Raw genomic sequence first — 16,673 nt, forward strand, 5'->3', positions numbered from 1 at the left:
CTTGATGTTGGCCGGAATCTCGTCAAAACCGCCGATTTTTGCCAGAAGATCATTAGAAAAAGCCGATTAATTCCGATTTATCTAAACTCCAGCCGGATTTGACCATTGACCGATTAGCCCAAAAGTAATCAATGAAGTAGGACTAGCGATTAATGGGAGGATTAACTGACCCGTAGTCAACATTTTTGAAACACCATATATATGTGTTTTTGAGTTTACATTTTATTAAAAGCTTGTTTGGATTTGTTTTGGCTTCGACATTAGAAGACGGACGGATGAGTAGCACGTCAAAACTTTATACCATTTTGGCTGGCTCATTATCCATCGAATAAAATCCTATAGATCTAGCAATAAGACTAAAGATGTGTACAGTGTACGCAACTTTCACTAATAAGATTAACAAACATATTACTAGTTAATCACCGCAACATTTCTCGGAAAAAACAGGCCCTGATTCACATTCACAAGTGCCACTTAATTATTCATCATCTGACAAACAAACTAGATCACCTTCTCTAGCAACTCGACTGAAGATGGAGACACTTTTGGCGGATGAAAACCGCCTTGCTTGTAGTTGTCGGTGTCCATAGGCTGTGCTGGTGTAGTCGGTGTTGGTGCCGGTGCTGGTGTTTGTGTTGATGTCGGTTTTGGTGTTGGTGTTGGTGTTGGATTACAAAGGCCCTGCTTGGAGTTGTCGCTGCCCATAGGCGGTGCTGGTGTCGATGTTGGTGCTGGTGTTTGTGTTGATGTTGGTTTTGGTGTTGGATTATAAAGGCCCTGCTTGGAGTTGTTGGTGCCCATAGGCGGTGTTGGTGGTGTTGGTAATTGTGTCGGTGTTGGTGTAGGTTTTGGTGTTGGATTATAAAGGCCTGTGTGACTTATGGATACCGATGGCATCGGTGGCAGTGATGGTTGAGGGCGTGAGGTTGGTGTGGCTGGCCGATGACCAGGAGGAAGCATTGAGTATAACGGTGGCAGCTTAAACGATGTTGACGCTGGTTGAGATGAAGTTAAACGCAAACTTCTTGGTGAATTCTGAGCGGGATGGCCATTATTATTTGTCCAAAAAGAAGTTGGTGTTTGAGACCGTTGCTGATGTGGTATCACTCTCTGGTCATGAGGAGTCGGAGGCTTATAAGGACGGATATGAGGAGCTGGAGTTCGGTAATTCTTAGCAGGAGCAGTGGGGATGGTTTTAGGTGGTGGTCTGCTAGTGGCGTTGAGGTTGATACCAGGTGGTGGTCTACGAGGTATACTGGTGGGGATAATGGTAGATGGTGGTGGTCTGGTAGGTGGGTTGGAATTAAATGTTGGTGGCTGTCGCATGTAGGGGTTGGTATTATTATTATTATTAGATGGTGGTTTGGTAGGTGGGGTCGAGAAAAGTTGTGACGATTGATTAACTATTTGAAGAGGTGGTTGTGTCTCGGTAACTGGTTGGCTTCTAGAAGATTGAGCTGGTGACGATGAAAACGTAACTCCATTTTGAAACTGAGGGAGATGCGGTAAGTTTGAACCTGAATACGTTTGTAATATGTTAAACTCGTTGTGATATAAATAATAACGGAATTGACGTAAATACCTTCGATTTCCGGAGGACCAATAGGCACCACATCTTGGCACTTAGACTTGAAAGCCTCTGCCAATACTTTATTCATGACCACTCTATTGAAATAACCGTCGACTTCCTTCTTTTTTGACTGAAAAGCTGCATCCGCGTCCTTATTTTTAGCTTCGTATTTAGCATTGATTCGAGCAGTCATTTCTTCTATTTCCTTTTCTTGATCAGACTTTAACTTCAGTTTCTGCAGAAAGACGAACACAAACATATTATAAAACTTAAAAGGTGAAGACGGAAAACATTTATAAGGGATTTAAGGTAAATCAAACAAGAGACTGACAAAGGTGTCGTAGAATTTGACAACAGCATTCTTCAATTCAAATAATCTTTCCAATTCGGATTGAAGCGGATCACTAGACTTCTTTCGTGGGGCCCCTTGGTTACCGTTGCCAGATCGACTACCATTCGACTGGTTCGGTGTACCATCTTGATTTGGAACTTGTGGAATTGGGGTATCGGGCTGTTGTTCACCGAGAGGTATATTAGATTGATTCTCAGATGGTAAACACGGTTCTTCGTCAGCCTGAAGTGGTGAAGCTTCCGTACTACACGTATTAACCTGAAAAGTCCAAATACTTAAATATTAATTACATAAAAAGTAAACAGTAAACTCTTAATTTTCTTGTGTAAGTAAATCTTACCGGATCTGTTGGAACTGATTCACCAGAAGCTAGAGAAACTAAAGGTTGAACCAAATTATTATTGTTTTGGTTTTCTGGTGCATTTGACGTGTCAGGATTGATGGAGCCAAGGTCACTGTCTTTTCGGTTGCAATCACCAACACCACCACCACCATCGTCACCACCAGCATCATCATTATCATTAGATGAGCTGTCTACTGATTCACCGGTTTTCGTTTGATCATTCGTGTGAATCAAAAACATCTCCTTTGCTAACTGCAGTTTCAAGTACACCGAATTTGCTTTGTCTTCCTGACAACTGAAACTTAACTTTTCGTTTGCGAGACTGATCGATTGCTTCCTATCAAGCTTGCGTTTTAACAATTCAGCACCAATCCAACACTGCAACATCAGTAGTATATGCTGTTAGTAAAACCACAAAATAATATTATAAAAAATGAACGTATATGTTTTCAGTTATCACACCAGTGATATCAGGAAAGCGTGTAGCGTGCTTTCAGATTCGTCGTTGACACGAAAATTCCCAACAACATACCCGAGAAACCTTTCTACCATTATCTTCACATCCTCCTGCATTTACAATGAATATCCAATCAAACATGCTATCTACTTCTAGTAACTTCTGGCATCATAACAAGAGAATAATAAAGAACATAATGTGAGAAACATACCGACAACTTAAGGACTTCACACAGTCTAGATATTTTGAGCTTTAGGAGGTCCTGAAAGCTCATTTCCCCTGAAAGAAAATGCAGGAATCCTAGAGTCAATTTCATGTAGCGTTTACAACGAAAAATATGTAAATTTAATAAAAATATCAGCATTTCACCTTCTTCTATTACTGGCATTGATGCAACAGGTTCAGTGACATTATTTGTAACTTGAGCTTCTTTTACAACTGGCTTTGATGCAACGGGATCAGTGGCATTATTTGCAATTCCACTTTCTTTTACAACCGGCTTTGATGCAACATGGTCAATGACATTATTTGTAATTACACTTTCTTCTATTATTGGCTTTGATGCAACAGGTTCAGTGATATCTGTAATCTTCTTACGCTTACGCCCAACATCATCATTGGTGGCATTTATTCTTGAAGGTGACTGTGACTGCTCAAGATACTGTGGTCTTTTTGTTGACCTTTGTCTCGGAGTCAAGTTAGTGGATAAATACCTCCAACACGGATCCCTTCCTGCCAATAAATTTTTCCAAAATACATGAGGCGGTTCTCCATCTGGCTCGTTTGGTAACGTAACGTTTTTACTACAAACCGGTTTAGCTCTTGTAATTTTCAGCTTCCCTGTATCCTTGTTCTTAGATTTATAAGAAATCAAATCTAGAAACTCTTCCATTAGCTCACTCAACCAGCATTCTACAGAGGAAGTACTTGAATCATTATGAAACACGTCAAGTTTTTTAAATAAATATGTAGCACCCTGCATGAGTAACTTATCACTGGTACTCCTGCTTAAATTCTGCAACTTGCCGGTAATAGTTACATTATGCTCCGCAAGTCTTAGAATCTGTTCTTCAAGTGTTGATGAAGTGTATAACCGAAACGTCATAATTTGTTCGGAATGTGAATCGATTGCTATTCTCTGTAACACTCTTAAATCATTTGCAGGATTCCAATCACTGTCGAATAAAATTATAGTGTCCACTGATGATAACTTTATACTTGGAAGACAAGCACGGTGTTCAAGCAAGAATATGAATCTACCCATTTCTTTGTTGTTGAAGTTATTTAGCGCTGCTTGCTTTTTTCCTGGAATCATAATCCCGTCTACACGCTCATAGGAATCTACGCCGAATCTTTGACGGACAAAATCGTCTAATATGTCGCCAGTTGAAGTCGAATCTTTTCCGGACCCACTTAACTGATGATACACAATAAGTACTCTGAGCTGGCGTTTTCTCATTTCGGGAAGTATAACGTCTAGAAATTGGAATTTGCCACTTGCTTTTATACCAACATCTAGAAACTTAATTGGCTCCAGACCCTTAGCAAGTACGGCTTGTAGAGATAGGTCAACTACATAGGGGTGATCACAACACTACAAAGAAGAAACATAAGATTAACAAAAAGACATTATAATGTGTAACAAAATTTATATATATATATAGAAAATTAAAAAAATAAAACCTTGCGGTTAGAAACAAGAATGTCATGAAGAGCGCCAGTAGCATCACTTTTTGAGCATGCGCTAAGAGCCATAGATTTTGAAAGTAACATAGAACAATATTGTTCAAGCTGCACGTTGGATATCTGTACAGGAACCCAATATTCCACAAATTTAGATGATGAGCTGGATTTGCATTCATATGCAATAAGCTTAGACAAAGTTTCCTTCAGTTTGCTAATATCACCCAATTCGGTTGCTGTTATGACGCCACAGTCTAGCAGTGGCATCACATCAAGGTTGCTGACCTGCAACACAATATATTTCATAATTCTATTTACTCTTTAAACACAAATAACTGTTTGATTTAAGAGAAGAACTTACACCTAACGGACCACAGAAAACAAGCAACCTCTTATCAGCGGATAGGCTCTTAATGTGACTAAAATGAGATGAGATATCCGAGCTTTGGGACTCATCAACAATAATAGCCTCCCATTTTACGGCTTTCAACACATTCAAATCCTGTAAAAAGAACATTCAAATCATGCGCAGGTGTAATAATAACTGAACAGATGGCATGGACAGTGGACAATGACGTACCTTAACAAATGCATCCACTGGGTATAGAAGTAGTTGGAATGCTAACTGACCATTGTCCTTTCGAACATGTAGCAGTTTGGAACTAGTTTTTTCATGTGTGCCGTCAATGGAAACTTTAAAGTCATTTAAAGGTGCTATTTTTGAGAACATAGCTTCCCATTGTGATAAAGAATCAGATCTTGTTATTAGTAGAAAAGGCAACGATGCAGACTTTAATGAGAGAATGAACAGAACAATCCTTGTTGTACGCTCCTGCAAGTGTGATATGTACACCATATTATTAATTTAGAATATTCAGATGTAATGTACTTAATAACAGCTTAAATAATCACCTGGTCATCGAAAACAATGCTGATCGGTCCTTTGGTCCAAGCATCATGCAAGCTCTTAACATAGCTTGAATGGATATTATCCACTCCATGTGGGATATTTAACGGGATTTCCTCAATCTAAAGTAAAAGCAAAATTGAAGTAACAGATAAAAGCTCGTTGACAAGTAAAAAAGATTAAGGCATACCTTATCATTATCTAACGAAGCATATTCGTTTGCATTTCCATGAAGCTTTTCATAATCTTTAATAAGGTTATGACCTTCAGGTGAATCTAAGACGGATATACTTTCTGATTCCCATGTAGCTTGCTCATAATCAAGTCCTTGCCATTGTACAAGCCACTCATAATGATAATTTAATACCTTCTCTGTATTCACTTTGCTCTCACATGCTGGCTCTAACGACAATAATAATCTTTTCTTTAACAGCTGATGTGGCACAATCCACTCTTCATTCCACTTCACCTGGAAAGAGGCACATAACATATTTATCACACGAAAAAAAGAGAGAAAATAACCAATGTAGTTTATAATGGGAAAAAGAATAGAAGCTTATTTACCGAGCCATTTTTGCTGTAGTTTTCTGCAAGCAGTGGAGCTTCAAGTAGCAACTGAGACTCTGGTATCCACTGGTTGTGAATATGAGCAACACCTTTGTATTTAACAAAGTACTGCTTCTGTTTCTGCAAGCCTAAACGAGAAATAACGTGCTAAGAAAATTTATATAAAGCAAAACACATTCATGTAAGAATTGCTCATGCAAAATGTGTTTGTTTCACACCTGAAGCTTCTGAGACCTCCACTTCTCTCATATCCCAGACCGACTCTGGGACTAACGGAAGGTGGTCACATCTGTTACATGTAAAGTTAGTGTGATCAGTGGGAGTAGTGATTTATTAGTTGTTAAGTTATAGAATCAGTTATTGTAAAGCTAAATATGAAAATAAACCTAATACTAACCTTAGCTTTTTGCAAACAATGCATAAAACTGTGTCGGTCCTTGACACAACATCATTCTTCTCAACAAATTCAGCTGTGGCAGCTGCTTCACACGGAGTCCTATCCTAGTACAAACATTAAAATGAAGAAACTTGAATCACTTAACAACTATATACAACAGTGTGTTAACAAAAAGCCACTCAAGCATCTAGAATTTTGATACCAGAACTGTTTGAAAATAAGAAACATGTCCTACTTGTACAAGATCAATAAATTTAGCAGTGGCAATTATGGGTTCGTCTTGATATGATGTCCTGTTTTGTCTTTTAGAGGCTTTCTCAGTAGACTCTTCTCCATTACTATCACCGCAGCCATCATCACCGTCATCTTTATCTTCCACAGACTTTAAGTTATGGGGTTTTTCCACTTCTGTATCAACACCAATATTTCAAAATAAACCAAAAACATGATGAATCGCTTATTTAGAGCAGCCCGAGAGCATAAAACAATAACGCAAACATCATAACTTAATAGCTAGAAGCGGTACCTCGACAGCTACTGCTGCTGGAATTAGATTCAGACGACTTTTCTTCACTTTCTTTATCATTATCATCACCTACATCTCAACAAACAAGAATGTGTTAACCAATTTTAAAACTTTACAACCACAAGAAAACAGAAAACTAATTTTGACCTACCTTCAATTTGTAGTCGTGGAGCCTTAGATGAACCATTACGTACGCTAGCACCCCCTCTCTTCCTTTTCTTACCACCATTGAAGACTTCTTCCTTCTTTGACTTCATACTTGACGTAGAAGGAGACGCAGAAACACCCGCATCAGACTTCTTGCGCCTATCGTTTGTCTTTGTAGGAGTTGTCGTAACTTGTTCATGAGTTTTCCCTGATTTCCCCTTAACCGGAGACACACCCGATGGTTTCTTCTTTCCCAATCTTTCCGACTTTCGAGTATTAACCACATTTTCTTTAACTGGAGTTACACCTGACCTTCTTGAACTAGAAGCAGGAGACGCATTCGGTGTCACAGTTTTCTTCGACGACTTATTATTTTCATCATCCTTAACTTTGTAAATCGATGACGTTTCTCTCGATGACCTCCTTGAGCTAGAAGCATTGGACGGAGAGGCGTCCGGTGTCACAGTCTTCTTCTTCGACTTACTACTTTCATCATCCTTAACCCGCTGACTTCTACGGTTATCATTTGCCATCCTGGCAACTGCAAAACAATGGCCAAAACTAGAACTTAATCCCACCACTTAGAAACATATAACAAGCTGAAAAAATCAACAATCAATCCAAAAATACATTTTTTTTACTTCAAAAGTTGCAGAAAATCATAAACAAACTTAATCCCACCACTTAGAAACATGTAACAAGCTGAAAAATCAACAATCAATCCCAAAAATACATTTTTTTTTACTTTAAAAATTGCAGAAAATCATAAACAAGATTCTTAAACAATACCCACAAAAAAGCCCTAAAATTTCATGCATCAAAAACCCTAAAAATGCATCAATGTAGAACAATAGCACAGTATTTGAAAAACCCAGTTTAGCAAATTACCCTAATTTGGAAACAAAATTAACAATTGGAAGAAAAAGATTCTGCCTTTACAACTTGAAGTAGTAATTAATTATGAATCAAGATCAGAGAGATAAGAGGCAAACTTGCATTGGAAAGATTAGGGTTTTGACCGATCATGCGTTGGCTGAGAACTTGTTGACCTCAATTCAAGACTTTGCGGATTTGGGTAGTTCGGAGGAAGAAAGTAATAAAAGGGTTTTGCTTTCTACAGTACTAGTTAATAGGTAATGTCATATGTAGAGGCTCTTGTTTAATTTAATGTTTAAAGTTAAAACACTTCTTGATTTAGGCAAAATTTAATTTATACTCTTTTAAACTTTTTTAATACCATATTAGGTTATTAAAACATTTAAAGTGTATACTAAAAGAGTGTTCGTGTGATGTAACGAGAAACATAGACTTTGGTAATCAAATAATAGATTTATGGATGTTTATTGTTCTATTTGAAACTGTTTTTGGTATAACTATAGGTAAATTAATAATTCTTATTTAAACTCAAATTATTATCGAAGTACAAACCAAATCAGAACCAAACCGTTGATAATGATTCCGTCTAGTTGATTTCAATTTTCAACGGTTCGGTTTCAGTTTTCGACGACAAAATACCGTTACTGACAATTTGGCTCGCGGTTTAATTCAAAACCATCAAAATTGGACCGCAAACACTTATACATAAAATTTTATTTTTATAACTGAAGCGAACTATGACAGTACCATACTCAAATTAAAGATAATAAAACGCTCGTTTTTATGGTTCAATTTTTTAAAAAAAAATATTAACGTACGAAAAAAACTATGACCGTTTAAAAATACAAGGGGGGTAAAAAGTGAAACAAAAAAGAAAAGATAAATGTTAAATTTGTAACTATTCTTTAAATCAAAGCGAACTGGGAGTTAGTTCATTATCTTATCCTTAACGAATTTGAACACGAACCAGATCTAGTTCGTTAGGCTTCCTTTAACGAATCATCAGACGAATTATCCCTAGTCCGTTAACTCTCCGTTAACGAATTAGGGCTAGGTCAGAAAATGTCAGAAACATTCTCTGACATTCCCTTTTCCTCGTACACCTTTTCGGCGTCGTCGCCGGAAAAAACGCGGTTTCGCCGAAAAAAACGAGTTTTGACTCGTTTTTCACCGTTTTTTCGCCCCGTTCGATCTAGATCTGAGCTAGGGTGATCCCTAAGCTCATCTTAGGTTCGGTTTATACCCGATTCCATCCGAATCTCGTGACTTAAACGGTTTAACGGTGTCGGCTCGTCGTTTCGTGACCATATCTAACGGGTTTAAGTTCATACAACATCATACTATTATTACCTCGGGTCGGTGTTCGGTTTCCTTCTTGATTCCGGCTAAGATAAGGAGAGAATTAGAGAGAGAGCTTAAGTGTGTGTTTTGGTGGTGTATGGAATATGTGTAAAATGAATGATTAATGGGTAATTATGACTCATATAATTATCGATTATGGGCTTAAGCCCATGGTCTTTCCTTCTTTCTTTTATAACCCAAGTCCACAACCTATATCCATCTAACCCAACACTAGCCCGACTCATAATAACTCGTATTTTCATTTATTAATCGAAACTAGAAACCGGGATGTTACAGGGAAAATGGTCATTGGATAATTAAATCTCACGTGTCTTTCAATTTATTTAAATATAGTTACATTATTGTCCCTCGTCTTTAATCAACTTTTTTTAATTTAAATAATAGTTACAAATTTGTTCACTCATCTTTAACATCTACATAACAACTTTATTTACTTTTTTTATTTTCTCTCATATTCTTAAATATATTATATCATAAAGAAATAAATAAACTTACCGTTGCGATGAGCTCATTTTTGTCAACGTTTTGATATAAATTTCGTTCAATGCGGAACTGTCGATTATAATGTACAAGTCAACAAAGCATGAATGTACAACCTAAATATGCAATTATATTTGTATACAAATTAACTGGTTAACCTTAACTCAGCCCATATAATTATTTGAGTCGTGTCGAACCCACTTAAAATCATGTCGTGTTAGGGTATGTTTCACGTCGTCCCGAACCATGAGTACCCATAATTATTACATGGTTACCAAGGTCTGTATTTAAACACCTGTTGCATCACATGTACATAGTTATATATAATATAGATAAGTTAACTTTATAAAAAGAATTAAAAAGCACTTAATACATTAAATTGCAATTATAATTCAGAAACTTATAAAGAAATCATAAGCCTCCGCGATATCATATGTTTTGTAAGTTTACAACTTGGGTCTAATATTAGTATTATTATTTTATTACTTCGTCTAAGCTCTCTACTCATGGTAGAGCAATATAAACTACTCATGTTGAAAACACCATGTTTAAAATATAAACCAACTTTTGATTATCTTTATCTTTTATTAATCAACATTGCAAAACGTACTAAAATTGGAAATTGTATTCTTTAAAACTGAAAGGAACCTTTTTATCTAAATGTATCATATTAATTCTCGGAATAAATGTGCCAGAGAACTAATGATTTAGGGCCACCCTTGTGATGTAGTGTTTAAGGTGTTGGTATTATAATCACTAGCTTCATATAGTAGCAAATGTGTATGTCTTGCAATCAAATGGTTATAGGTTTATTCTCACTTTAGACATGTGATAGGAAAATTTAATTTTTAAATAAAAATTTGGTGTTGCTCAACTGGGATTTGAGCCTCACAAGAGGCCTGAAGTGAAGAAAAAAAATAATTGTTAAAAAAAAGAGAAAGAAAAGAACTAATGATTCGAAAAACAAACAAATATGTATATATAAACAGACTAGATGGGCGTCCACGTGATGCGTCGGGTGTTTGAACACAAACCGTGATAATCACATAACAATTATTGGTGCTTATGATTCAGTTTGAAACCTTAAAATTGTTTAAATTGATCATATGTTAGTCTTTGCGGTTGATTTTTTCTTTAACTTTCGGTTTCAATATTCAACAGTTCAATTCCGATTTTAGACGACAAAAAATCATTACTAAGGGTCTGGCTCTCAAATTTAACTTAAAAGTCGTCAAAACAAGACCATAAACACTCATATGCAACACGTTATTTTTTTTATTAAAAAGTAATAATATATGGTTAGAGTGAAGAGGGCAAATTTGTAAGTATATTTTTTTATTTAACATAAGTTAGCTAAAGTTGAAGATGAAAAATTGTAAATATTTTAAATGAATTAGAAGTTCAGGTGGGATTTTGTGCTTCAAATATCATATTTTGCCCCTTCCCCAACATGCATTGTAGGTTATAACCTGTAGAATAAAAGAACACACTTGTCACCACCCTATTTACTTTAGTATCGTGTCAAATGGAGAGAAGGTCCACGTTTCTAGTTTTAGAATTCCTTCCAAGCTTTATCAAGAATCTTACGGTGAAAGCTTTCTATGTTATATATAGGGTTTAAAAAACCATATCTGCATTCTCATTCTCAAACTAATCAGATTCAAATTTCAAACGACACCACAGATCTCTCCATGATTCAAGGCTCATCAATCATACTCCTTCTTCTCAATATCTCATCTTCAATCTCCGGTCGTCTTCATTACACCGTCGCCAGTAAAAAGCTAATCAGTCAAGACACTGAATTCTGGACTCCACAACGATTGTCACGAATTTCGACTTCCGGTTGACAAAAGTCGAGTTATTTCCGTTTTGGATGTTGCTTTTGTTAAATTGAAGTTAGATTTAGATATTTAAACACCTATTTCTCCATTTTAGGGCTTCTTCTTTGTTGGAGCTAGGGTTTCGACAAGTTCGTGAGGCAGAATAGTACACCAGCTGAATCCTATTAGCGTTGACGGTTAAAAATGGTGAATAACTTTGACTTTTGTTTATTTCAAGTTCTGGTTTGATCTATTATCTTTGAATTTGTTAATATTATTGCGATTATTTTGATATTGTTTAGAGACATGTATTAGCAGTTAACTTTATGCTTTTGCCTTTTGGATATCAGAAATAATCTTCACTAATCTTAATTTATCAACAAATGTCAATATTTTTAAGTATCAGATGGTTACTAAAAGTCAAAAAGAGCATCCATACCTACTAATCATTTACAGACCAAAAATGTTGTGATTCATCATGTATAATTGAAGGTTTAATGTGTTTTTTTTTGAGTAAAATGACGATTGATTTTGATCTTGAAACTCAGGCCCTTCCAGCATTAATAAAGGTAGTTCATAGTATACATTAGGGACATCGAATAATCATATCAGTTTCTCTTTAGGGTCATCATCTTCTTCATCAAGATTCTTGCCCCAAATAGCCAAAAGCGAGAATGAATTGCAAAAATCCCACTTTTGGTAGCATGAAAAGAAGCAGAGATTGTGCTTCGAAGATTCCACAATTACAATCTTGATTTAATAATGCTTCTTTATAATCTGCATTAGTTTTTTAATCACGTAAATATATTTGTGTTTTTGATTCCGGTAAACCATGACTCCTAATTTAGTTCATCATATTAGCCAATATTTGATAATCGTCTTTCGAGATGGTTAATGTTGATAATTATTTGCATTTTCAACAAAAATCAACGGTTCCTTTGAAAACGCTTGCAAAATGAGGATTCGCCAAACACCCATGGAGCGTTGTACAAACGGGTACTGAAGTTTCAGTCTGTAATCTTGAGATACATATGATCAGTTTCATGTAAAATTGATATTAATTTGATATCATTTTGGCATCAATTTCAAGAGAGAAGAACTCAAATCAGTGAAAGAATCAAGAGACTTCCATAAGGGCAAGTGTCACTATTGGTCCCCTTATTTTGTAAGTGACTTTGTTCCTCCCTTTTTTTTGCAAGATTATCCTCCACTGTTATAATGTATGTCACTTTTTTTTTGTTAATGATTACTATCATGATTATTGCAAAATCATTTTCAATCTTGATTTTCATCGATCAAAACCTATATGGTGGAAATTCAGACATTTTTTTTCTATAGACTTATAAGAAAACAATTAGAAGCTACAATAGATGCCGTTCTACAAAAAAAAGGAACTACAATAGATTGAGGATGTTATCTGATACTAGGGGTAATTTGTCGTATCGGAAACTGCGGTAACTTTTAACTTTTTAGTAAATTATAGTTTCTTCTGATTCAAAGTTGATTTTTAGGGCTGTTTTGACTTTTTTAGTCAATATTAATCAAGTCAGAAGGCTTGAAGGATTATACTGAACACAAACATGTAACATACTTCATTTTTTATTTCATAAATGGATTACATACGTGTATGTTTCTTAGTAGATTATTAAACTAGGAGTTTATCGTAATCCAATAGTATAGCATGAAGCCATAAGCCATTCAGTAATAAGCTAACTCACAAAAACAATCATCTCTGGAATCTGGTACAAAAACATACGCAACATGCCAAGAAGGAAAGTTTTTTGAACGCATGGGGTAGATTAAGTTCCGTTACTATTATTAATTTTGTTATTATTATTTTTTTTTTTAAATCAAATCGAAGTTTTATATAATTTACTATAAAACGATTACAATAAAGTGGCAGGCAAACGGGCAACAAGCTGCGCCGCAACCCCCTTTTGAACAGCAAAGCCAATCCTGCTAAAAACGAAGCTTTGGGACCTAGAAGCTGAAGAGGTTCCGTGTACGACGCGCTGAACCCTACTCAAAAATTTCACAGCCTCTGGAGCCAGAAACCCAAATGTATCAAAGGCAAATGGTAGAAAGACATGTTGATTATCTAAACAAGCTTTCTCGTGTTTAACAACTTTGCCCGATTCAGCCTTCAACGCAGCCTGACCCACAACAAACCCACGGTCCCTGAGCCCAACAAGAGGAGACACTCCTGTAAGATCCACACAGGCGTGTTTCCCCCCTGCCCACCCGAACACAAGAATATCAGCTGGTCGTAAAGTAGACCTCCATTCAATAGGATCCGTGAGAAAGTTAACAGGGGCCTCCTTTTTAGCAGAAATCCCTGCCCGTTTAAGAACATCACACAGAACATCCCTAACCAGATCATGTCTGTATTTAAAGCCAGGCAATTTTGTTATGGATTTGAGTATTTATTTGCCACGTTAGGATTATGCTGCTATTAATTTTATTTATTTTGATTAAATGCAGATGTTGAATCCTGACTTCATGAATAGACTAATTGTTGAAGCCGTTTTCGAAGCCCCCTTTTAGAATCCTGAATTATCAGGTTGTAAGAAACCTGATTACTTTGTAATGTCATTTTAGCCGAACACGTTGTTTCATATGCATCTCAAGCAAAGATAATAATTTGACCGAATTTTGTTCGAACTAAAAAGTTGGCTCACATTTGAATATTTTGTAACATTTTTAAAACATCTTAATGTACTTATTGTTTACCTTCAATCGTGTGTGCATATGTAGGTTACTTGATTATGTCTTTATTTGATTTTTAGAATTTCATTGATTATATTTAACATGTTTCAAAAATAATTTAGGAACCCGTGTGTCACACGGGTATATAGGCTAGTTAGATATATAAAACTATTAAACAATGATGTGTCTTAATGTGCTCAAGACACATATTGTTTTTACTATGTTAGAGCCCGTGTGATACATGAATCGTTAAAAAAGGACAACAAAAAGAATGATAAAGTCTATATTGAAATCCAGACATAAATATCCTAAACAAATCAGAGATTCAGAAAGTTAAATGGCTGATCTAATCAAAATTAATACATAAGATTAATTTTGATTTATTATATTAAGGAGAAATTCTCAAAGTTAAATGTGATTTAAAATTTTGAATTATTTTATTAATAAAAAATTATAAGAATACATATTATTTTTGAAAACAATTATTTAATTTAATTTTAAATTATTTTATTAACAAAAAAATTATAAGAATACATGTTAATTATGAAAAAAATATATTGTTTAATTTAAAATGATTTTTAATGAAATTAATTACAAATTCATACTCAATTCCTTGTAATTTCATGAACCAAACGAATATAGTTATAATATTTATATACTCTTTAATAAAAAACTACAAATTTTGTCATTTGTAACTCTTACATTAAATCTTATCATTTTTAACAAATTTATAATAGTAAAATAATAGTTACCATTCTTAAAATTTATGCTTCAAAATTTGTTAATTTAATATTTATTTATTTTTTCAAACATAACTTTTACTTTAAAATTATTTTAAGGCTATTGTACAACGACTATATTAATAGTGTTTAACGGGTTTATTGTTTCTTGTATATATATTATTAATTAAATATTGTATTTTCAAGAATTACTCCCGTAATGCACGGGCCACAAACTAGTGGATAACTAAAAATCTCTTAAACATTGGATGTTTGAAATTTAATAATCAATTTAAGAGTTGAGTTATAATAAGAAGATTAGTTTTTGTATGAAGGATAAAAAATAATATTGTCAATTCATTTTAGACTTGAATGATTGAGATTAGATTAGAGAGAAAATCAAGTGTAAAACAAGGGTAGGGGCATAATAGAGATAACACATTTGTTGACTTTCTCTCTCCGCATGCAAATGACATGTCAAATTCCCCCATCATTTTAAAACGTACATAACTTTTTTATACGACATTTTTTTTAAAAAAAAATCACCTTAATAACAAGTTTTTTTTATTTTTTATATAAGTGTCATATTGTTTATAAAAAAATAGTGGATTTTTTATACATTGTGTAATAGGTTATAGGTATTGTGTTTTATCTTCATTGTGTTTTATCCAATTATATTTTAGCATAATATTTTTTTCATTGTGTTTTACATTGTATTATACAATTGTGTTTTTCATTGTATTTTTGGCATTGTGTTTTTTTTTCATAGTGTTTTTTAAATTGTGTTTTATACATTGTGTTTTTACACACGATTGTTTTTTTTTTAAATGAAAAACACTCGGTTAACATCAATAGTCGGTCTCTTGTCACCACCAAAACTGCCACCACTCGTTCACCACTACCACAATGAACTCGGTTATAAATTAGTTTTTAGTCCATTGTGTTTTACATTTTTACATTTGTTCACTGTGTTTTACATATGCTCTTAAAAAATCAAATATGACCACATTGAACTTGTATAAAGAAAAAGCACGACAAATTAACCAAACACGCTTTAAAATGTGAACATATCGAACCAAAAGTCCAACACCACCACCCCTTTAATCAATTCCATTCTCATGGCTGTCAAAGACTAGTCGCTGGAAAATTACGAACTACCGACATCGGCCGCGACCTACAGGTGACAATACGCCGGAAATGACGAACGAATAGCTTGGAGTAATGAAGAGGTAGGTCACAGCAGAGCCCAGTTGGTCCCGCAGGACTCACCTAGAACAGGGACGTATGCGCAAAGGCCATCTGCTCCCGCAGGACCCACCATGCTCAGAGAATCTTACGCGCAGTACGCAAGCTGTACACGCAGGGAAAGCCTCCCAATGGTGAAGTACCCCGCCTGTTCCCGCAGTTGCGGATACAAGCCATCAGGGAAGGCTACCCGCAGACAGCAGGGCTACACGCACAAGACACTAGCTACTTCAGTAGTCACATGAAGGAATGAGCAAGGCGGGAACAATCCCGCCTAAGTGAGCCAGTCTGTATGATTCTGAAAGATCTTTTGTACTATACCTACCAAGGTATGGATAGGACAGACGATCTGACCAGAACAGCCCATGAGCCAATCACAGGGTGACAGCTCACCGACAACAGTGCGAGGAGGAGCACCCTCTAGTACTGTTTGTCACTATTAGCCGCTGCCTACTCACCAACCCTTACTGTGGGGCATGCGCAGCCTACAGTTGGTGGAATAGTGTTACTGTTGGC

At 35.4% G+C, this 16,673-nt stretch overlaps 1 protein-coding gene across 2 annotated transcripts; it reads right to left on the reverse strand.

Annotated features, from left to right (window-relative positions):
- Positions 1–337: 337 nt before the first annotated feature.
- LOC143633143 (uncharacterized) lies at positions 338–7,485 on the reverse strand. 2 transcript variants are annotated; one of them, XM_077101492.1, is made up of 18 exons: positions 6,954–7,485; positions 6,803–6,871; positions 6,512–6,684; positions 6,277–6,380; positions 6,098–6,168; positions 5,877–6,007; positions 5,503–5,781; positions 5,318–5,434; positions 4,986–5,237; positions 4,767–4,907; positions 4,406–4,690; positions 3,092–4,316; positions 2,934–3,001; positions 2,728–2,832; positions 2,263–2,643; positions 1,902–2,180; positions 1,583–1,805; positions 338–1,517 (listed from the first exon to the last, which is right to left on the reverse strand). In XM_077101492.1, exons 1-18 carry the CDS (start codon positions 7,480–7,482, stop codon positions 502–504), a joined length of 5,448 nt encoding a protein of 1,815 aa, XP_076957607.1. In that variant the 5' UTR covers positions 7,483–7,485; the 3' UTR covers positions 338–501. The 2 variants fall into 2 exon arrangements, with proteins under 2 accessions (XP_076957607.1, XP_076957606.1); XM_077101491.1 differs by having other exon boundaries at positions 6,479–6,684.
- Positions 7,486–16,673: the final 9,188 nt, after the last annotated feature.

This window comes from Bidens hawaiensis, unplaced genomic scaffold (genome assembly GCF_021521415.1).
Source record: "Bidens hawaiensis isolate Kalapana, Puna unplaced genomic scaffold, B.hawaiensis_p1.1 tig00006617_1, whole genome shotgun sequence".
In the NCBI taxonomy this organism is placed as follows: domain Eukaryota; kingdom Viridiplantae; phylum Streptophyta; class Magnoliopsida; order Asterales; family Asteraceae; genus Bidens; species Bidens hawaiensis.

Bases quoted from the DNA above. Each gene is read 5' to 3' on its own strand.
- LOC143633143 (XM_077101491.1), bottom strand. From the start codon at position 7,482: ATGGCAAATGATAACCGTAGAAGTCAGCGGGTTAAGGATGATGAAAGT. The intron at 1,806-1,901 runs GTCAGTCTCTTG...GTCTTTCTGCAG, and splicing joins TCAAATTCTACGACACCTTT to AAACTGAAGTTAAAGTCTGA. The intron at 1,518-1,582 runs GTATTTACGTCA...AAACGTATTCAG, and splicing joins TGGTCCTCCGGAAATCGAAG to GTTCAAACTTACCGCATCTC.